At 42.6% G+C, this 23,994-nt stretch overlaps 1 protein-coding gene across 3 annotated transcripts in view; it reads right to left on the reverse strand.

Moving 5' to 3' along the window:
- The window catches only part of PLCB1 (phospholipase C beta 1), a 455,632-nt gene that overhangs the window by 322,671 nt on the left and 108,967 nt on the right, over window positions 1–23,994 (reverse strand). For all 3 annotated transcript variants that reach the window (XM_083431904.1, XM_083431905.1, XM_083431906.1), the window contains one exon: window positions 5,183–5,257. In XM_083431904.1, coding sequence (XP_083288030.1) covers window positions 5,183–5,257 — 75 coding nt within the window. The remainder of the gene's footprint in view (window positions 1–5,182; window positions 5,258–23,994) is intronic.

The raw sequence follows: 23,994 nt of genomic DNA on the forward strand, positions 1-23,994 counted from the left end.
CTCAGCTTCTGCTGAGAGACCCAAGAACCAGAAATCTAATTTTGTTTTTGAAAGCAGCTAATATTTCCACTTATCACATAATTGTAGAAGCAGAACCTTTTAGAAAAGCAAACGTTATGACATTCAGAGTAACCTGACATTTGGCCAACTAACATTCTTATAGGACTACTAAAAACCAGTTTTAAAAATGCAGTCATGAACAGCATTTTAAGAAGATAGCTGTGTCAACACTGTCTCTGAAAAATATTTTTTAATATGGTTCATGGTTAGATAAGCTATCCATAATTCAAAAACAAACTTCCACCATCTATTTTACATGCAGGCAGAGGGGTGAGGTGGGTGGGTGGGAGGTTGAAATTAATATGGAGACAAAGGTTTTATGGAGAAATAATTATCCCTTCCTCGTATAACACTCTGTGACAAGAAACAGAACCATAAAGGGTAGCTTTTTAGATTAAATTTTTCATATTGTGAATATGCTCCTACAAATTGATCCTTTCACTAAATTGTCAATATTAGCAAGATGCATATGGGCTAATTTTCATGGAGGTGTGATGGGCGCAATGACACTTTTTCCTCTCACGCCGTTGGGCCCGCTCTCACTTAGATAAATTGCCCCCACCTCATTGAACAACCATTTACCTGAAGGTTTTTCTTTTGTTTTAATAAAACTATCCCAGATTATCCTGTGGGGGACCTTTGTGAGGGGGGATAACTAGTAAGTTGGAGTCTCAGGTGGATTTTCTTTAAATAAACAATAAGGATTTATTTAAGGCAAGATAGTACATAACACAGGTGGATAAAACTTAGGTTACTGCAGGAATACAATGCTATTCCACTTTAATTCACCCTTAGTTGTTTTGTGTTATAGGTCTGTCCCTTTATAAGGTGATACTTTCTTTCAGTTATCCACCCCCTTTAACAATCCTGCTTCTGAGGTACTTTAAGAAATAGACCCAAGCGCTCTCCACACTCCCTCCCTTCACTGAGTTTGGGAGTCTCCTGCTTTCTCTTAAGAATCTCTCCCCTCCAGACTAGATTGAGTCCCAAAGAGGCTGTTCCTTTCCAGCTCCTACTTCTCCTGGCTCAACCTCTGCCTCCCAGTAAAATTCCAGTCTATTCCTCCTACAGGACACCACACACTGTCCTTCACAATACACCCATAATGGAAGTTCTTTTCCAGAATCAACTCTTTCCCCCTTTCACTCTTTACACCTCAACCTGACTCCTAACCTGTCTCCCTACCTATCTCCCAGCCTCTCCAACCTCAATTCCAACCCCACCTCCTCAACCTCTCCTTTTAAACTCTCCCTCCTGGAACCACGGCCAATCAGAGGCTGCCGTTCTTTAACCATTTGCTGGCAGGAGAAAAAATAAAAAGAAACACTTGCTAAACCAACCTGTCCAGCAAAACCAACTTTTTCATCACAGGAGGCTGTCAACCTGTTTCTGAGGACAGGTAAGGGTTCACATGATGGAACTGTCTTCCATAAAGTAAACACCCCAGCGCAAAGAATTGTAGCATGTGAGAAAGAATGCCAGAATCCATCACCCTTGCAAGCTAGTTTTCATTTTGAAGAGAATCTCTTTTGCATGAAAGAGCATCACTGGTACAGAAAGTTGACCATCCCTGTGAAAACTAGATCTTCACGCCCCATCTTTCTGATTTTCCTTCTGTTCCTGCAGAATTTCTCTTCTGAAACACCCTTCAGTTTCTTCTATTCTTGACTGCCCTCCTATTGCTTCTGGCAGAGATTCCATTTCTCTACCCACATCGGGCCATTTACCCCAAGTGATTTATTCAGAATGCAATTGGAACCAATGGAAATATTTTAACTGGCTTGGGAGTGGCTCTACAGAGATTGTGAGATGGATGTTTAGCTAAAGGAGAGACTCTGCAGATCATTAATATGTACTGGTAGACATCAAATAATTCTTGAGGCACGGCTGCGAAAACCCACTCATGACTGGCATATTTAAAATTGAGGGTGGCATCTTTAAAATTGAGGCTACCAATCTAGTAAGTAAGGGCACCATGAGTACTGGAACTTTTGCCCCAGGCAGCAAAACGTCTTGGGTCAATCCTGCACTAGTCCATGTCACACACAGCTCAATGACAACTGCTGCTTCTTTCACAGTGGGCTGACATCTAATGGAAACTTTGTGGATGCTTTCTGGAAGGATGCAAAAACTGCCAATGGCTAGGCAGTTCTGTTTTGCATTTTTTGCTTTAAATGTCATCTATCTTTCAAAAGCCTCCATCGCCACAAGTGTTAAGTGATGATAAAAACAATACACAATGGAAGCCAATGGGCTTTTTACCCTGAAAAGGCTTAGGTAAAAGATCTCAGCTTGGAGTAACCCTGCATTGTGAAGTATGGCAGCAAGAAATATACATCGTGAAAGCAGCCTTCCCCGTCCTGGTGGCTGTCCACATGTTTTCAACCCCAGCTTCCATCACAGTCCCAGTCAACACAGCCAGGGATTATGAGAGCCTTGGTCAAAAATATATGGAGCACACCAGTTCGAGAAGACTGCTTTAAAGTGAAACAGCAACAATAAAAATAATGACAGGTCCCTGACTCAGTAAAATTTGACAAAGGAGGTTGCTGCGGATGGGGGCGGGGGAGGAGTTGTTGGCATCCATCTGTCTTGAGAGACAATGGAGTGTTCCTCCAGAGCTGAAGTCAAACCACTGGAGAATCACAGTGCATGCTGTGGCTGCAGAGACCAATAACTTGTAACTGCTGCCTCCTGTGTTGTTTTGCTGTGTTAGCACTGAAGTGACTTCTTGGGGCGTAAGCCAGGCAGTGTGTATGGAGGTCTCAGGCTGCCCAGATAATAATCTGCCCCTCTTGGCCTCATTTATGTGGTTCAAAGGAAAGCAGAGCAATACATTTGGTACCAGCTTGGCTGCAGGATTTGCAGGAAGGAGGCGTACCAGGAGGGAGGGAGGGAGGGAGGGAGGGAGAAAGCGAAGGATATACTGCATTTTTCACTCCATAGGGCGCACCGGACCATAGGGCGCACCTAGTTTTTAGGGGGGGAAATAAGGGAAAAAAGTTATTTTGCTGGCTGTCTTGACTTCCTCTTTAGCTACGCGCAACCTCTCCAGCTGGGAGAGTCTGTGCGCAGCTTTGGCAGAAGCCAAGTCATAGCTTCTGCGGATATGTCCCCGGATAGCTGCCTGAAGCACGAGTTGGCGTTGTGCTCCCCGGGCTTCAGGCTGCAGACTGCTATCCGCAAGCCTTTGGAGCCCGGCGGGAACTCGCACCGCGCTCCAAAGGCTTGCGGATAGCTGCCTGAAGCCTGGAGAGCAAGAGGGATCGGTGCACACCGACCCCTCTTGCTCTCCAGGCTTCAGCGAAAGCCTGCATTCGCTCCATAGGTCGCACACACATTTCCCCTTCATTTTTGGAGGGGGGAAAGTGCGTCCTATAGAGCGAAAAATACGGTACCTAAGCCCAGTATCATTAGAAGACAGGGACTAAGGAGTTGTGTTGAAGGCTTCATCAAAAACTTGTAGTATCACATAGGTGTTCCAAGATGGAATTCCAGGCATAAGAGACAGCAAGAGAGAAAGGGCGGAGTCATTTAAGCCACAGATCATTCCAGTTGTTACTAAAGGGTTCACTGCACAATTAACCATTCTCTGCACACAACAGATTTTAACTGATTGTCCAACACATTATCGCATTTCTAAGGTACCCTTTCACCTCAAAGCAACAGGCAAGCTCACACACATAGGTAAGGCATGTCATCCCCAGGCAAAGAAAGGCCTCTTTTCTTTTTTACAAACAGCTTGCAATGAAAGCTGCTTGCCACTGACTGGTGGAGCACAACAGCAAGGAAAGTATTTATGCATTTTAACAAAAGCAAGACCCCACTGAGCAAATAACTGTATGTGCACCTTAGCGAAACATACTTTTTGACACAGGAACACTTCTCTCAAAAAAGAAAGAGAAAAAGAGAGAGAAGGGGAGGGAGCTGCTTTTTAAAATAATGTTCTATCCATTGTTAATGTTCTCATGCTGTTCATCATAAAGCCAATAATCAGGGAGCACTAATTTGATATTTATGTGCATGTCACGAATTGCTACCATAGGTTTTTCAATTACAATTCTAGCCTTTTGGAAAGTTTCTGACACTGAAATGGGCCCTTAGGAAGAAACTTTAAAATGCTTTAGGAAAAGCAATTCCAGAGAAGAAGAAGAGTTTGGACTTGATATCCCGCCTTTCACTCCCTTTAAGGAGTCTCAAAGCGGCTAACATTCTCCTTTCCCTTCCTCCCCCACAACAAACACTGTGAGGTGAGTGGGGCTGAGAGACTTCAAAGAAGTGTGACTGGCCCAAGGTCACCCAGCAGCTGCATGTGGAGGAGCGGAGACACGAACCCGGTTACCCAGATTACGTGACTACCGCTCTTAACCACTACACCACACTGGCTCCATAGTCACATGATACATCCAAGCACACAATTACCTGCACATGACAGCTGCCTATTTAAAAAAGAAAACAAAACTGAGAAATACCAAGGATGGTAACTTGCTTCCATAAAGCATAGCTGGTGAGATGCGTGAAAAATCCTCAAGTGCCACCAAGCATAGCTTTGAATTTGGATTGCATACTTGTGTGATCATTAATGAAAAGTTGAAAATGAAAAACAGCCATTATCTGGAAGATACATTCGGTTCAACAATGCAGCTTTTCCATCCAATTTACAGACGCAGAAAATAGAAAAACTTAATTTAGGCATCTCTTGCAAGCATGATGAGTTACTTACGCTATCTATTAAATGTTTATTAAAAAGGAGCACTTCATAATTAACATTACAGTTCCGATTCAGCTGTCGAGGGCATAGCCACTTAAAACTAAAGTGAAATTATGTACTTGCTTCACAACACAGTCACTTCCGCAATGACATCCAAAAAGTTGCACATAATAGACTTTCCGTCAATGTACAAGACGAAGTTCAAATTGCATGCTTGCCTCTCCCAGAGAGCCCTTAATTAAGCACCTTGAGGCTATCATTATAAGTAAGGCTATGCTGCAGTTATGCAAAGACACATATATGGTTGGAGAGACAACTTTTAGGAACAAAATGTGACCCATAGGGAATTTTTCCGAAGCACAATCTGGTACAGCAGCAGTGGAGAATCTTTGGCCTCCTCATGTGACCTACCTTAGGTGATCTGGCATGTTTTCCGCACCGGGCATCTTTGACAAGGCTGATATCCAGCAGCTCCGATTCCTGCACCTGATGAGACAAGAAGGGGAGAGGGGAAATGTGTTTTGGTGCATTAGGTCATTCCATCATTTACACTGCAGTTTTGCATATGAAGGTCTTTACAAGCATTCCCACTCTCAATTAAGATAAAGGCAATTAGAGATCATACTAGACAAGAATTTCAAAAAGCATGGGGGAAATGCAGGGAATACATCACAAAACAGTGCCCTAAAATTCATACCTGGACTTGTTTCGATTAATGTCTGCAGGAGACTTTGTGGATATTTAAGTTATAATTAGAAAAATCTTAATAATTATTCATAAAGGAAACAGCTTATAAGAAGTAAATAAGGATGCCAGAAACAGGATAACGGAAGTCTTTTGTTTTGTTGTTTGTATTGTTGTATATTATGCTTGTTGTTTGTTATGTTTGTGTCTGATGGGGGTGGATTTCTGTGTTGGGGGGTTTGTGTTATGTTGTAAATAAAATCCCCAATAAAAAATTACTAAAAATAAATAAATTAATTAAGATAAAGGAAGAAAGGAAGTTGTCTTATACAACTGGTCCATCATTGTGAGTCTTCCCAAATCATGGTAAGATTATGCCTTTTAGAGACCAGGAGACCTACTTGAGCTGCAGACTTGGAAGCTAGTGGCATCGAGGAAAAGTCCAGGTTCACTCATCCATCCCTGACTGCCATGATTTGCGGTGACGTAGGGGGAGCAGATCTCCTCCCATTCAGCCAAGTACACTATGGTGCAGTCACAAGGGGGCAGGGCCTCCTCCGCCAAGGAACCAATCAAAGCCAGCTCTCTGGCTCCCCTGGGTGGAGCCTAGGGGTAGACTTGACTGAAGACTTTTCTGGTCAAGTCCACACTGGGAGGATAACAAGGAGGCCCACCCTTCACCCAGTTTTCTCCTTCCAGGCTTCTCCACCTACCCACTCCTTAAGTAAATGGTTTAGTGAAGAGGAATCTCCTTTAGAAGAAAATTCCACCAGCAGCATTGTTATGGACATGGATCGGCCCCTGTTTCTCATGACCATGGAGGAATTTAACCCTCAGACGGATTGTCCATGGTTCTGCGGGGTTTCCTCCCATCTCCATTTCTACTATGTCACAGCTTTGCAATGGCAGCAAACGCATTGAGCTGGGTCCTTAGATGGGAGAAGAGAGGCATCTGGCTGCATACCAGTGGGGAAGCCCTGTATGGTATATAGCTTATGGCCTTGCTCCTGTATACCTGAAGGACCACATAACACCGGTCCTGAGAGATCTGCATTGGCTCCCAGTACATTTCCAAGCACAATTCAAAGTGTTGGTGCTGACCTTTAAAGCCCTAAACAGCCTCGGTCCTGTATATCTGAAGGAGGATCTCCACCCCCATCGTTCAGCCCGGACACTGAGGTCCAGCTCAGAGGGCCTTCTGGCGTTTCCCTCACTGCGAGAAGTGAGGTTACAGGGAACCAGGCAGAGGGCCTTCTCGGTAGTGGCGCCCGCCCTGTGGAACACCTTCCCATCAGATGTCAAGGCAATAAGCAATTATCTTACTTTTTAAAGACATCTGAAGGCAGCACTGTTTAGGGATGTTTTTAATGTTTAATGCTGTATTGTGTTTTTAATATTCGGTTGGAAGCTGCCCAGAGTGGCTGGGGAAACCCAGCCAGATGGGCTGGGTATAAATAAATTATTTTTTATTTATCATTATCATTAAGGTGTGACATGCTCCATCCAGAAGTCCACTCAGGGGTTGTTGGGCCATAGCATCCACTACCAGGTTGACTGCAAAAGCCACATTGGGAATTGTTTACGGCATGGTGAACCCTATTGTTAGGCAATCCTTTACTGGTCTGCCAGAGAACTGACCAGCACTCGGGCTGCTCAGTCTTCAGATCCATGCCCTTAAGCTTATGACAAACCTACAGTCTGTTATCAATCAATGCAGTTATGGCTTTATTTTACCCCATAGTTGTTTTATTCTGTACCCCTCCCCACTTCGCTGTGTGTATGTCCAGAACTCATGATAGATACACAAACACTTGTTCTACAAGAGCTGGAAGATATAGAAACAGCTAAGAGTGGAAGCAGATATACATCATACGGCACATATCCATCTTACATCACCAATGTGTCCTTCTCAACTACTTCATGAGCCATAGGCAAGCAAATTTTATGAGATTTGGCAGCATCTACTGTGTTTCTCCTGTGGATACGATTTGTATTTAGAGCAAATAAGCTGCACTAATTGTCTGTATTACCATAAAAGTTGTTCAGTTCCATAAACACTGCCAACGCTGGATTAATACAGTATACCACAACATGTTAGATTTAAATCTATCTCTGATCCCTGGAAAGCTACTGAATTAATGAGAAATCCATGTAGCGGCATAGGACCCCACAAACGAGTATACTTTCCCCCTTATGAATACTGTTAATGATTTTGGGGCTGGGGTTGGGAAGGAAACTGATATGCCATGTTTGGAGGTAGCTTTTAAAACTCATTTGATATACAGATAATTTACATTTTCAATAGGGCTGTAGCAAGCACAGTAAGGAAAAAGCTGCAGGGTACCAGCAAGTGCACTCTTTCTACCAGGCTGCCCACACCAGGCAATGGAAACAGTAACCATAGCAATAGAGGATTTATATATTATATGGGGAAAGGGGACAGAAAGCAAGCAGGGACCACTGCTCAGTGGCACAGGGGATGCTTTGAATGCCAAATATTCCAGGTTCAACAGCTCCAGTTAAACAGGACTTCAGGCAGTCAAAAACTAGCCACCATTAGGAAAAGTAGACGGTACTACAGAGAGGGATCAATGATCTGTTTCAATATAATACAGCTTCATGGGTACAGACTAATTCCTCCCCCCTGAAACTCATTAAACATCATTAGATCATTAGACTGCTGTACAAAAAAATTCCTCCCACATAGTTCCGCAATGTGACACTCATCTTTTGGAGAAGAGCGACCTTCCATATCAGTCACCAATTTCCAAAATTTCGTCTTATCACGAGTCTCCAAAGCTTGTGTCAATTCCAACCGATATTCTTTAATAAAGGTCTCCTTCTTATGTCTCATCAGCTATTTATGAGTATTGAATTTCAGAACGGGGACAGGAACTTTCCTTAGATTAGCTCTCCAAACAAAATTAAACCACTTCTTAAGTTTTTCTTCTACATCGAACACAATCATTATCAAACCATGCCCAATAAATAACTGTCTTTGCCCATAACCTGCACCCCTGTAGAATCTCTGTTGCAGTGTGATATGCTTGAATGCCAAGAAGACCATACATGAATCTAGAAACAGCTTGACAGGTGTGGCAGAGGTGCTACACTGGTTTCCTGGCAAGTGGGTTGCTGCCAATGACCAGGAGGGAGAGAGGCAGTGGGGAGTTTGGCACAGTAGAATGGCACTGGTGGAGTCAAGACTTGCCCCTTTCTCCCAGTAAGCAACACCAACCCACCTGCTGGGAAGCTACCACAGCAACTTTGCCCCACCTGGTGAGTCAAAATATACTATTTCCCTGTGGAGCCGATGTTTAAAAACCTTTGTATGCGTGGTCATTTGCTGTTTGTGCATTACATGATTAAGACTGCACTGAGGGAGAAACAGGGCTATTCCACTGACTCTGCTGAGAAGCTGCCTTTGGCCCTTCAGCAACCACTGCCTAACAGAAGCCATTCAATCAGACTGATTTGCTCCCATTCCAGCTGATCATTATTTTATGGTCCAATGCAGCTATGTGCATCTTGGGCTGATTTGCTGCCAGGAGAGGGGGAAATGCGCTGTAGGATATCACTGGGGCCTTACTCTCTTGCATGTCCTGGTGAGATCTCGGGGAAAGGTTTAGGGAAGCTTTTAATGTTTAACAGACCACTGTATTTTAATATTTTGTTGGAAGCCGCCCAGAGTGGCTGGGGAAACCCAGCCACATGGGTGGGGTATAAATATATTATTATTATTATTATTATTATTATTATTATTATTATTATTAAAGGTGGTGGGCCCTCATGGTCATAGACTCATAGAATTGGAAGAGTTGGAAGAGACCCTCAGGGTCATCCAGTCCAACCCCCTGCAATGCAGGAACCTCGACAAAAGCATCCATGACAGATGGTCATCCAACCTCTGCTTAAAAACCTCAAATGAAGGAGAGTCCACCACCTCTCTTGGGAGTCCATTCCACTGTTGAACAGCTCTTACTATCAGAAAGTTACTCCTAAAATTTATTTGGAATCTCTTTTCTTGTAACGTGAAGCCATCGCTTCGGGTCCTAGCCTCAAGAACAGGAGAAAACAAGCTTGCTCCATCTTCCATGTGACAGCACCTGAGATATTTTAAGGTGGCTATCATATCTCCTCTCAGTCTCCTCTTCTCCAGGCAAAACATACCCAGCTCCATCAACTGTTCCTCGTAAGGCTTGGTTTCCAGATCCTTGATCATCCTGGTTGCCCTCCACTGCACACGTTCCAGCTTGTCAGTTGTTAAAGGGCTTCCCATCCCCCCCTCCTTTGGTTTCAGAGTCTTCCACTGTGTTGTTATGTAGCTGCTGGTTTACAGGGCCAGAAAGCAATGTTACTCGCCATTAAAAGTGGCTGTCGGATGAGAGGCTGTCACCTTCCTCCTCCAATTACCAGAAACATTCTTGCTTTCTGAACTGAACTGCAACTCTTGACATCTTTTGGTCCCTCAACCTTTATATAGGGAGATGGGAATGCACAATTCAGAAAACAATTATCTCTTCATACCATATATGGAGGACCCATGCCCTTCTTCCAAATGTTGACTGAACTACAACTCCCATCAGCACCTGCAAGCATACCCAAGGGTGATGAGAGTTGTAGTTCAGCAATATGTGGAAGGCCAAACATTCCCCCAACCTTTGATTACGATTTCTTCAAACTCGTGTTCACTTGAACCAGTTTATCACATAACAAACCTATCAAAATCACTCCTTACTTCTTCCATCTCACACTAAAGCCACAGTGCCTTGTCTTCCAGTAGCTAGTACAGCTTTTTGCTGACATGGGATTTGAGATGTCAATGATGGGCTAAAAATAAAACTGCAATTGACAGCTATCCAAGCTCTGATCACGTCCAGGTAGCACCAGCAAGATATATAATTTTAAAATATAACAACAACCAACCAAGCCAATAAAATAGCTGAGGTGTAGAAATACTTCATTCTAAAACTGAAAGTTTGTTGCCCACACATCTGTACAAATCTCTACCTCTTCTCTCTCTCCTCTACCTACTTCCCCCATTTCTTTCTTCTTTTTCTTTGTACTTACCCCTTCTTTGTTTCTTTATTACTGTTAGGGAAATTCTGTTGAAATAAGGTGTCGTTTTACTGTTTACCTTGTATACATTTGTGGTGGAGTGGGGAATTAACGTATTTTTCCGTCTATAAGACGCCCCCATGTATAGGACGATCCCTATTTTTGGGGACTCCGGTTTAAGAAAATGGGGGAAGATGATCCCTGTGTATAAGACACCCCCAAATTTTGGACATTATTTTTTAGGGAAAAAACCTAGTCTTATACATGGGGAAATATGGTAACTGGATATTTTTTTGCCCCAATACAAAATGTTTGTGAAATCTGTGACTGTTTATGACATGTTAGCATATGTGGCTTTATAAGCCTACACCAGTCCTGGCTACACAACACTGCAGAGAAAAACAGCAAAATAGATGGCGATTGCGAGGATACCAGGGGGTTCCTTTTCTTATAAATGGCAGCAAAGATGAGGTATTCTATTAATCCTAAAAGAGGTAAAGCTGATCCTATACCACTCTTCCCCCGCCCCAAGAAGAAAAAAGGTCCAAATATTTGTACTGCGACACACGCTCTGTTATATAAAGGAAGAGGTGATGAAACACTGAATTCCAAATGCTGGTTTAAAAATAAAGGCTCCCACTGTACATTGCAGAGTTGGGGGGAAAGCAAGAGAGGGAGCGTCACTGATGCCTTCACAGCTTCAGTTGGCCGGAAGATACATTGCCCTTTATTGCCTGCATTGTTAGCAGAAACACACAACAAGCTTGCACCCATTCCAGGTCCATAACCCAAATGCGGCTACATCTAAAATGAATCTCAGAGGAAACCTCTTGGAGATGACTCAGTAGCAAAGTACGTACTCTGTGTACCGATGGACCCAGGTTTCGTCCCTGCCGTCGCCAGTTTCAAGGACCTTAGGCAGCAGGGATGAGAAAGACTTTTGCCTGCAAACTAGAGAGCCACTTCCAGTCAGAGCATACAATACTGAACTAAAGGACCAGTGTGTCTAGCTCAGTATAAGATAGCATCAAATGACCAAAAGGCTTATCTCATTGCTGGCCCATTTTCATGAAGGTTAAGCAACGTCAGAGCCAACCTTCCATGGACTCTGCTCTCTCACTAGGGACAAAAAGCCCTATTCACTCTATTCTTTTGATCTAACGGAACAGTGACGCAGGTGGCACTGTGGGTTAAACCACAGAGCCTAGGACTTGCCGATCAGAAGGTCAGCGGTTCGAATCCCCATGATGGGGTGAGCTCCCATTGCTCGGTCCCTGCTCCTGCCAACCTAGCAGTTCAAAATCACCTCAAAGTGCATGTAGATAAATAGGTACCGCTCCGGCGGGAAGGTAAATGGCGTTTCCGTGTACTGCTCTGGTTCGCCAGAAGCGGCTTAGTCATGCTGGCCACATGACCCAGAAGCTGTACACTGGCTCCCTCGGCCAATAAAGTGAGATGAACACCGCAACCCCAGAGTCAGCCACGACTGGTCCTAATGGTCAGGGGTCCCTTTACCTTTTTTAATGGAACAGTGTTCCATATCATCTTCTCAGAATAATACTCTTTAAACTTTTAACCAATGACTCAAGGAGCTCTTAACAAAACAGAAAAGCAATCCAATATAAATAATTAAAGTTACTGTTAATTCCAATTCAGTGCGTTAAGATCAGCAGGATGCACTTCGTTCCAATGTGTTCTCACATTCACAAATAGCAGGACTTGACAATACAGCATAAGATGCATCACTTTTGTGGAGCTGATGTTTTTTGTGGAAACGGCAAAGCACAGATATCCAAGGCAGTCTATAGACTCCCTGTGGATAACCAATAGAATGGGTAGGCAAAGCAGAAACACATTGGAAATAAAGGGCCAAGTCCTCCATCATGCAGACCTATGACCTTAAGCCAGGAGAAACCTGTGGTCCTCCAGGGTGACCGTAGGCCATGCTGGGAGTGCAACACTACTTGAGAGGCTGCTGCTTCCCCATCTCTGGTATAAATGCAGCAAATGAGATCCTTTCTTTCTTTCTTTCTTTCTTTCTTTCTTTCTTTCTTCCTTACTTTCTTCAAATAAACCTTTAGTCACAAGGTTCAGTTAGATATTTATATTTCCCATACAAGAGCATTGTGCAGTGCAGCCATGTCCCTATCAAATCCTGACTTTTCTTTCTGACAGACCACCTACACAGCATTTCTGTGTGCCGGTTACTTCTTGCAGTGTAATATCACAAAAGCCACCCATGGTCTTCCTTCTGCTATTTACTTGCCGAGAAGACGGCTCTGCTACACAGAGATGCTGAAAAGCTTAAGGAGCACCTTGCTGGATGAGGCCAAAGGTCCAGTTCATCTAGCATCCTGTTCTCAAAATGGTCAACCAGATGTCTATGGGAAGTCCCCAAGGAGGGCATGAGCAGAATACCACTTTCCCCACTTGTGATTACCAGCAGCTGGTTTTCAGAAGTACACTGCCTTCAACAGTGAAGGGAGAACATAGCAACCTTGTCTATTAACCACTGATAACATTATCCCCTATGAATTTGTCTAATTCTCTTTTAAAACCATATAAGTAGGTGGCCATTACTTTGTGGGATTTAATTCCATAGAAGGGAAGAAGCAACGGCTTATAGATTAAACAGATCTTTCCCCTCATGAAGAGCAGAAGCATTGATTTTCCACATGGGCTGCCCGTTTGTAATACCAGTTCCTAGCCATTTCCACTCTGCAATTTAGTCTGGGCTCAGTAGGACAATTCAGATTGTGTCACATCCCAAGTTTATGGGGGAAAGGCCACTATGAGTCCTCCACTTATCTGTGCTTCATCTATCAAAATGAAAGCCCTAATGCTCACCTCTGTGTCTACATATTGGAACTAAGCAATATCGTTATTGCCTTGTTTATGATGAACAGGGGGACAGAGAACTCAACCTCCAGTGGTACAACTCATATTCTCTGAAACGTAATAGCTGAAACAAGTGTATTATGCAACACAAGTAGCCCAGGACCACATCACTCTAGCCTGCTGACCTAAGCAGCCCTAACATATCTGATTAAAACTGCTACTTTAAACAAAAATGCACCCCCATTGCAATATTTGTGGCAGCATATCCGAGGAAGATAACATAGGATGTATTTGAATGTAAAAAAGGACGGTATGACTTGAAAAAAGACAATGCACATTTTTTGTGAACCAAGCAATTTTCTTTTTTTTTTTTAAAAAAAGAAAATGACACACATCTTGAGTTTCACTTGAATGCCTCATTTGCAGCATGTTGGCTTTACACATACATATGCTCTGGGAACTTTTGATAACTAATTCTCTTGTCTCTGCTGACACAGGCATTAATTGCATTTATTCAGTCTTGAGGTTTAGCTACCATGTTCTTCCTTTTAACTGACATCCATACCTGTGGGCAATTGATTCAAGAATGATTTAGGCATATGACTTTACTTTTCAGTAAACGTGGGCAATTGATTCAAGAATGATTTAGGCATATAACTTTACTTTTTAGTAAAGAAAAAGGCAGCTATCTGAAGGAGAATTAAGTTGTCACAATGCAAGTCATCTGTTCAGAGAGATTTCACACAAGTCTGTCTTCATTAGGCATCTTAGAGGGAAACAGAGAGTGGCATATAGATCACAACGGTCTCTTTGTGCCTCACATTTATCCATTAGACTCAGCCTCATATTTATCCATTAGAAAGCCATTATGAACATTATTCAGCCAAAAGGAAATACTGTATATTAGAAGTTGTCATCCACATATTGTTATGTTTGCATTTGTGAGATTCACAAGCAACATTTTTTTCAAGATTATTTTTCTGAAAAATGCTTTGTTCAGTTACAAGTCTCCCTTCAAAATGCCCGAAGAAAGCCTTGAAATCAATAAGACTGGCTAGTTGGGTTTCCGAAGTGAGATGTATGGAGCAATGATGGTTTTAAAAAGGCACCTGTATGCTTTCAAAATCTGAACAACTGCATTTTAAAGGCACTTATTTACTTACCTATCCTTTGCAATAAAGAACCTAATTTTCAACTTACAGGGCATGTGTCTTTTCTGTGTCCATCTAGCCAGTGCTTTTTTTCTAAAAAAAAGTTTAGGGGTACTTTCATTTTCCTACTCATATTGAAATACTGCCCCTCAATGAGGCCAAACTTAGATTCACAAAATGTTTAGGGGTATGCATACCCCTGCATCCCCCCAGAAAAAAAGCACTGCATATAGCCATCACAAAAAATACAGCTGGTGTTAATGGATTGTCCTTTTAGTTGACTTGATTTGGGGTGCCATCTGACATCACTTTGTGACGAGGTGTGTGGAGTTCAGCTTACCAGGGGGATGACCTACTGGAAAGTTTTGCTCAGTTCCATTTCATCGCTATTTCCTAATGTCCGGATGTGGTTCAGATAATAGCATTTCTAAAATTGACCAGTAACCGACTTTACTCCTTTTCAACCATTCTGAGGCAGTTCAGATATAATTTCGTGAAGATTAATGCCACATGCTCTTACGTTCGCTAGAATTGGCAGAGCGCAGTATCTAAGACGATGCACTGCCAAGGACCGCTTCCATATTTCACAGCAGCCATCAACTCACTAGTCTCTCAGCCTCAGTCCCTGCAGTAAGAGGATAATAATCATGACAGAACCTCACAAGGTTCTTGTAAAGATAGCTGTGATGACAGATGTGTAGCACTCTGTAAAATTGGAACAACAAGGCCCTACCTCACAACTCTCAAGAAAAATCATGATGGCACTGCATTTATTAAAGAAAGAAGAATGTTAAGGGAGTGGGGAGAGATTATCAGGGTTCAGAACGTTCCTCAGGGTCACCCATCATGCACACAGATGTGGAGGGGAACTGCTGTGTGGAAAATGCTCTGTCTGAATGGAGCCCTAAAATCATGAATTTGACTGGCATATTATGTCAAATGACCAGCAGAACATTTCTTGTACATCTGGCTGTGAAGTCCCAGGCTTTCACCAGAAGATGTGGTTGGAATTTTTTCCACATCACTATCAAATGAATCCCGCAAGCACTAAGAGGAAGCTACCATTATTACCGTCAAATAAAATGCACACATAGGAGTGGGAGGTACCCCACAATGTTTTGTTGCATATTCCACTTGAATCCCCTATTAGTATTGGCAACAATTCCAACAGCAACAAAAAAAAACCCTACCTGTGAACAACACTTTCTTGAACCACAGGATGCGGCTTGAGGATTATTATTTGAGAAGTATTATTTTCAAGCCCAACAAAAGGAAAGGCATGGACTCATAAGAAGTGAGATGTGACCTTTCTTTGCCACATTTGAGAAATTGATTGTTACAATTGGTGTAAGAACCTGGCTCATGACTTGTAAACACAAAGCTATGCATTATTGCATTGTGTTGACTAAAACTCGTTGAATGGCATCTTGTATGCTTTTAAGATGGAATTTTCACTCTTGCAATTTAATTCTCTCCGAACAGCCAAAAAGCAGCATTGTGCTACGTACGGAGGAGGGAAAGCTGAATGGTAGGCATAGAGTGGAGAATGGGAATTAAAAATGTCTGTAGGCTGAAGATTGGAAGCCTGGAACAAAAGCCAGGATTTGAAATCTGGAAACTATGGCAATCAGAGCTGCTAATAGGGGTCACCTTGTGTTTGATGACTGCATTAAACTGTTTCTTCTTTTTTATCCGACACAAACTGCTAAGTAAGGAGAATACATGATGTGGAAGGGCAGTGTGTTTAAGCCTCCAAGTGGATACAGTTGTTCAGATGAGTGCATATAAAATAGAGAACATGTCTCTATAAATTCAGTTAGCACCACTTCTTGGCAGCTGCCAGGCCAGTTTAATGAGAACATTTTAAAGCTAATCCTGAGACGTGAATATACCTGAGGAGATTCAGTCTTGAGGGGAGCTGATATGGAGTAATGGAGATACAAGGAGACCAAAGTTCAAAACTCCACTCAGCCACATGAAGCTCACGGGTGACCTTGGGACAGCCATAAAAATATAGGAAGAGCCTGCTGAATCCAGCTAACGGTCCATCTGAGGTGCAGCATCCTCTTCTCACAGGGGCTAACAAGATGCCTGTGGGAAACTTGCAAGCAGGATATATAGAGCAACTTGGTGGTGGTTATTGTAACCAATGTCCCCACTGTGGAAGGTCGTGTGGTTCCAGAACTGGCCTCCACAGTCACTTACGGACTCATTGTTAAAACCGTGTTTATGGAAGACAATCTTACTCGGCTACAAGTGATTGCCAAAGAAGAAGAAGAAAGAATTCCTTTGAAAACAATCAGCATGCGGCCAACAACTTTGGTTGGTAACTTATACCATCACATTACCATATCAAGAGGTAAAGCAGTGAATTATAAGGCAGACACCTCAAAGTCTCTGTGTGGCAACAATGGTGTAGTGTCATTTGCTGTCGCCTGGGGCATGCGCACAGGCGTTAGGCAAGGTACGCAAGTATAGGCGGGGGAATGGAGCCTGCTAGCCCAACCCTCTCCTCCAATGCTGCCAGAGCAAGCCCACTCCCACCGAAGCAAAGTGGGGCTGTGCTGAGCTGCCTGCCCATCCATGCAGGGGGGAGCCCAGCTGGCCAATGCAGCCCTTGGAAGGCGAATCCCCCCAATGTGGTGACACCTGTGGAGAGGAACACCTGGACTGTGCACCCTCAAAAATCGTGCACCAGGGGCCACGGCCCCCAGCACCTCTCACATAATGCCCCTGCGTGGCAAGCCATGGGCACGCATCTGAGAATCTTTATCACCTATGATCACTTACACCTGCTGTTACAGCCACAGTGAACCTGAGCCACTGTCAGATTCAGGGGAGGCAGAGAAACATCCTGCTAACCCATGCAGTCAGGCACAGCATGGCCATGGCATTGCCAACATCCCCATCTCAAGACAATGATATAGGCCATGATGCAACACATCAAAAATCAACCCAACAGGGTCCCACTAGAAGTCAGGTTCACTCAAGGGGGAAACCCAGAGTGAAACAGGCACTGAATAGAGCTTTTTCCATTTCCTTCTACCTTTGGAAGTGTATGATGAGAGCTTAGAAAACTTTCATCACTTTGGGGAGTTGATAAGACATGGTGAAGGGAGCAAAACCAAAGCTAACAATGAAAATCCCTGTTTGAGGACAGATCAGATATCACAAAATCATAGATTTGTAGAGTTGGAAGGGACCCTGAGGACCATCTGGTCCAACCCCCTGAAATGCAGGAATATGCAGCTGTCCTATACGGATCCAACCTGCAACATTGGAGTTAGCAGTACCATGCTCTAACCAGCTGAGCTATCCAGGCTCACCATCAAGTTCATATAACATTAAGCACACCTAGTTAAGCAAATTAAGCTGGTCACATCACACTCACAGAAATCACTTAGTAGGTACCTGCACTCCCCCCCACCACACAACTTTTTTCCTAGGAGTGCTAAAGGCTTACCTTAAAGAAGAAAGGAATCTCAAGGTCTCAGGCACCTGCCCTGGGGCACCAGAGAAAGTCTCTGCTGCCAGGCTGGTGACTCATACATTCCAGGACAGTTCAGGAACTGTCACAATTTGGATTTATTCCCACTTGAGCTGTGCACGAAAAGACCTTTGAAAATACCATTTACCATCAGTTGTAGGCCTCCTCCTTTCCTTTGCCCTGCTACCATCTGCAGATCAAAAGCCACTGACCTTAAAACTATCCATCAAGGAATTGCATTCATCACTGTAGTCCAGACAGAAATATAACACTGACTATGGATACAACTGACCCTTGGGGGACCAATTTCTTTTTCTCTTCTTGAACTTCCATTTTCTAGTTTGCAGTGAACACTTGCAAGGTTTTAGAAACCTGAAGGTAATACCCTGAGCAGAAGGTAAATTCATGACTCACATATTTGTTCTATTAAATAATATCCCAACACCTACAGAGATTATATATATATATATACAGTGGTACCTCAGGTTCAGACTCCGCTAACCCAGAAATAGTACCTCGGGTAAAGAACTTTCCTTCAGAATGAGAACAGAAATCGTGCAGCGGCGGCATGGCAGCAGCAGGAGGCCCCATTAGCTAAAGTGGTGCTTCAGGTTAAGAACAGTTTCAGGTTAAGAACAGACCTCCAGAACAAATTAAGTTCTTAACCCGAGGTACCACTGTGTGTGTGTGTGTGTGTGTGTGTAATTTTCAAGAGAATGGGGGAGGTTGTAGCTACATCTGCCGTTAAGGAGGTGCTATGTAAAAATCTCAGCCGGTGTTCCCAACCCCAAAAATCAAAAATCAAAGCCCATGACTAAGCAAAAACAAAAAACAAAGCCATAAGCCATGGTACAACCACATGCCATTATCTGATTGCATCTCTAAAATACTAGTCAAATGTCATATTTTCTGGGTCTGGGTACAGCTACTGCTGTACCCCATTTCTAAGCATTTCTATTTGCTTGTACAAGCAGCATTCGCCCACTAATTGTAGTAGCAACTGAGACCAATATAGCCCAGCTTCTATCCATACCATTCTAAGATCTTTCATTGATGTACATGGTACATGGGTAACATTCAGCTACGAGGCCACGCTTCTCCTGAAGATGCTACCCGATCAAATATGGATATTGCCGAATTAAGCAAGAAATATGCTTAGGGCTATAACACTAAATCCATTAACTAGGAAGCAAACCCCCACTGAGCGCAATGGGTATGTACTTCTGAATAAACTTGCCTAAGATGCACACTTGCCAATTTCTCTGATTCTGAATGAACAGTTCTCACAACCTTTAGCTAGCTGAGCCTGATTCACATTTGAGAAAGTTTTGCTGCCAGGGGATTGTTTTGTCTCCACTTAACAATAGGGGGGGGAAATCTCTCCCAAAGTGTAAACTCCTGCTTCAAAGCTCAAATGCTACTTATCAAATATGACACTTCCTGTCTAGCTATGATAGGAAGCCGCTTGCTACAGTTTGCCAAGTTCTATTTGAGATTTCTAAAGGAATTCTGAACCTTCCTTTTATCCATTCCAGGCTTCGCATCCGCTGTTCCACTTGCTTTGTTGTAAGCACCATATCGTTGCCAGACACTGAAGTGCTTTCAAAATAAGCCAAACGTGTTGACATGCAAGAGCAAAGAAGAAAAACGGTTTCGGCAGCTTTACTTCCAGGAGACAATTGCTAAAAAAGTTACTTTTCACAGTTATCCAGGTTTGTGGTGGAAATCTTACAATCATCATCAGCACGCTTCTGGATGAAACTTCCTAATCTGAAGCTGCTTTTAACTACAAGGGAACAAAAAGCACCCTTCAACACCACCATGAAGATGGATGGGACACACAGGGCTAGACAAATTGGAAATTTTCTGCCTCCAAATGAAACCGTAATGGAAACAATCACAAAAAAGATCGAGCGATACAATCAACCAAGATTCCTCTAATGCAGTCTATTTACAGAGAATGATTTCCCCTTATTCCTTTTTGCAATAGACCATTGTAAACAAACCCATTCCCCCCCCCAAAAAAAGAGCCATAAACTAGGCCCACAAAACTACCAGTACCTAGACATAGGTATAAGGAGCTGTAGAAAACACTTCCCATGTTCATCCAGAGGCAAATCTCAAGGAAAGGGTCTAAGAAATTATGCTTGTGCAAAGTGGGTTTTTTGTTTTTGTTGTTCCAATGTGGAAAGGGAGTTTGCTTTGTTGGCTATTTGTTCTTTTAAAAGAATATCTTTGTACTGCAGGAAATAACATAATGAATGCATTCTTGACATTAATGAATATTATTGTTTCACGCCACCACAATCTCTGAGCGGTGCAAGATTCCAGGCGCTTACCCAGGGTTTATGTTTTCTTTTGGAATGAGGCACAGTGCAGACTGTAGTGTCTTTATGATATATAGCTTATTTACGTGTATATACAACGTGAGCCTATGATGGCAAGGTTCACAGCATTAACACGCCAAAAGGGTCTTGTTTCTCCCATAGCCGCAGCCTTGGATTCAAGGAGAAATCAAACATGGCTCTGTCTCTCTGTCATCTTACTGCTTGCTAGTATACATCTGGCCCAGATCACTGCAGGTGTTTGGAAATGTTTACATTCCATCATTGCATTCATTCATTTTCAAGGTGCATCGTTGTGCCAGCTTGTCAATGCAATTTACGGGAGGCTTAGGTTATATTGCAAAATGTCAAGAGGGGTGAAAGGATTTTTAGCTAACCTTTGTGCAACTATCAATTCCCTTCCCCCATTAAAAAAATAAAACCAGACTCTAGAATATAACTCTAATCAACTCGTCCCTTATTCTGGATCTTATTTATCTCAGAGAGCAATTTGCAGTGAACAATCAATTATAATAATTGTTACCAGCAAATAAAAGATGCAATCAGCATGATGAGCTTAGCTTCGTAAATTTATCTGTGTTGAGGGGCCACCTCAAGAATTCTTAATGGTGTTATCAAGCCTGGAAAGGGCTGGCTCTACTATTAGATATACTGAGGCGATCGCTTCAGGTGGCAGGTGCTGGAGCACAGCGCTCCTTACTACTGGAGGCCAGTATACCATGTGCCACACAGCCTGTTCTGCAACCCCTAAATTAGCCTACCAATGATATGGGTTTTCAAGAAAATTTTGGATAGTTAGATGTCCTTAAGCATTATCTAATTTAGCATGTTATCTGTGTTTAGAAAACAAAGCTAAAAACTTTGAAATGGCCAAGCCTGCCTAATATAGTATTTGAAATTTGTTCCATTTACTGTAGCTAATGATCTTATGAAATAAGAAAAATTCACGGGAAAATAAAGCATGGGGGGGCAGGGAGATTCTGGAAAAAAATCCACCTGACTTCATTGTAAGGTAAAAGGTAAAGGACCCCTGGACAGTTAAGTCCAGTCAAAGGCGACTATGGGGTAGCAGCACTCATCTTGCTTTCAGGCCGAGGGAGCAGGCATTTGTCCACAGACAGCTTTCTGGGTCATGTGGTCAGCATGACTAAACCGCTTCTGGTGCATGAAACACCGTGACGGAAACCAGAGTGCACAGAAACGCCATTCATCTTCCCACCACAGCAGTACCTACTTATCTACTTGCACTGGCATGCTTTTGAACTGCTAGGTTGGCAGGAGCTGGGACAGAGCAACAGGAGCTCAGCCCATCACAAGGATTTGAACTGCCGACCTTCCGATCGGCAAGCCCAAGAGGCTCGGTGGTTAGAGCACAGCGCCATTGTAGCATTGTAGCAACCTTCCCTTAGGTGTCATGGAGTGTCCTCTTCCACCATCAGTGTTGAAGTATGAATCAGCTGCCCATCTAGTCAGCTTCTGTATGCAAAATAAAGGGTGTCATCTTATCCCTTGCCTCAGGCTACGAAATAGCAACTTGAGTCTGCAGATTTTAATCTCTCTCACCTATTTCATTGGCCCTGGGTAGAATTCAGTTTTGTTGCCCTCTTCCAATTGTTCCATCTACACAAGCATGGCAGCTTGCCAGATAGAATTTCAATAATGAAATGTGCTGCTTATTGAATATTTTAATGCATCATTGTTCTGGGTGTTGTGTTGTTTCTTTTTAATGTTTTTGACTCCTGTGCGGGGTTTAAAGTCTTGAAGCACTTTAAAAAACTGAAACAGTTTACAAAGATGTCAGGAATGCTATCAAAAAAATATAAAGAGTAAAAGAAATTCAGTAGCAAAAATAAGAAATACCAGATTTAAATTTCAGCATCTTGCCAGAATTATACTTGTTCAAAAGAAAAAAAGCACAGTCAGTATGGTGCTCAAAGAAAACTGCTCTAAAATTCTATGTCAGTGGAATTACACTTCAACTTTCATTTATAAAAATAAATAAATCATGATGACACCTTCAAAAATATTGGCGTCAAAAGAACAGTGCAAGGCCCATAGATACACTTGGCAGCAGCACCACTATATTAAAAATATTGATAGGATGCTGCAAAAAACACCAGAGAGATAATAAGTTACAAAATTGGAAAAACCTCACAAGAGTTCCTGTTAGAATATGCCAAGAACAGCATAAAGAATGATCACAGAGACCTTGTAAAGAATCTGATAACGGCAGCCGGAGTACCACTCACAAAAATTGGAAGAATAATGACGTACCCACTACAGTGGTTTAGAGAAGAGGTACATGGCATATATGGGTGATGGATGCCCTGATGATGAACAAACTCACTCGCTTAAACATCTGCAGGAGATATATCACAATCTCCCTCAGGGGAAAGTGACAGCTGTTCATCCACTAGTGAAATAAAATTAGGCCGTAGACAATTGATTGGACAATATATGGACATATTAAGCTGCCTGTTGGCTCACGTAGTGTACCGTGACCGACAGTTGTTTTCTATGGTTTCAGGCAGAAGTCCTTGCAGTTCTGCTGCCTAACATCCTTTGTAGTTGGATATGACAAAAACTCAACCTAGCACCTTCTGTAAAGCCAGCAAGTACTTCGTCATCACTAATTTAAAGTCCCTTTCCTACTGATGACAATATTGTAGAAGACCAGGATGAAAATGTCTCAGTGAATTTATATGCCATTTGGAGAAACAATAAGACAGAAGTGTTTTTATTAATATATATTAATGGACTTTATAAATGCAATTTTGGGTGGGAGACTAACACATTTAAAGAATTTGGTGGTGTCCAGTTAGTTCATTTCTGTTTCTGTTTCCCTAATAAATTTGACATCATTACAATGAGCTATATTAATAAAAGTATCCCACCATCGTGCTGGAGAGATTGAAATAGTACAGGTACAACATTTCACATGTGGTGGGCATGTGAACATATAAAGGCCTTCTGGAAGAGGGTATTTACAAAAATAAGCTACGTATATTACGGGTCAGTATGTAGAATGTACCCAAAGTTAACCATTTTTAAAGAAGGGCATTTTGACTTTTATTATTAAAAAAACTAATTACTTTTCTTTCAGTAGGAGCACACCTACTAGTGACACAGAATTAGAAAGGATTGGAATGACGTAGACTATTTTGTTGAAATATGGCATCCTTTTATAAATTGTGTTTTAGCATTTTCTTCTATTCCATTTATTCTATTTTTGTAATTGTTACATTTTGGAAATCAATAAAACTATATTTAAAAAAACAAACAAACAAATAAGCTGCACTGTATACTAGCAAAGTACACCACAGACATCCAACACTGATCTCCCCAGCCAGCATGGCCAGTCATCAGGGATAATTGAAACTGTAGTCCAACCACAAGTGAAGCATCATAGCTTTCTCACCACTGGCGCTAACCAACAGATATATCTGATGCGCTTCAATATATCATGTAGGGCAGGGGTGAGTAACCTCTGGCTTATGGGCCCATCTTGGCCCACCAGGTTGTCCAATTTGGCCTGCGGGGCCACTTTCTTTGCAAATCACACCATCAAGCCAATTTGCTGGCATTACTGGTGACATCACTTGATAAGTTGGATGGCTGCAGGTGCCTATTCCTAGCAGGTTTTAACCCATGCTGCACAGC

This window comes from Podarcis tiliguerta (genome assembly GCF_965153285.1).
Source record: "Podarcis tiliguerta genome assembly, chromosome: 3".
NCBI classification, from domain to species: Eukaryota; Metazoa; Chordata; class Lepidosauria; order Squamata; family Lacertidae; genus Podarcis; species Podarcis tiliguerta.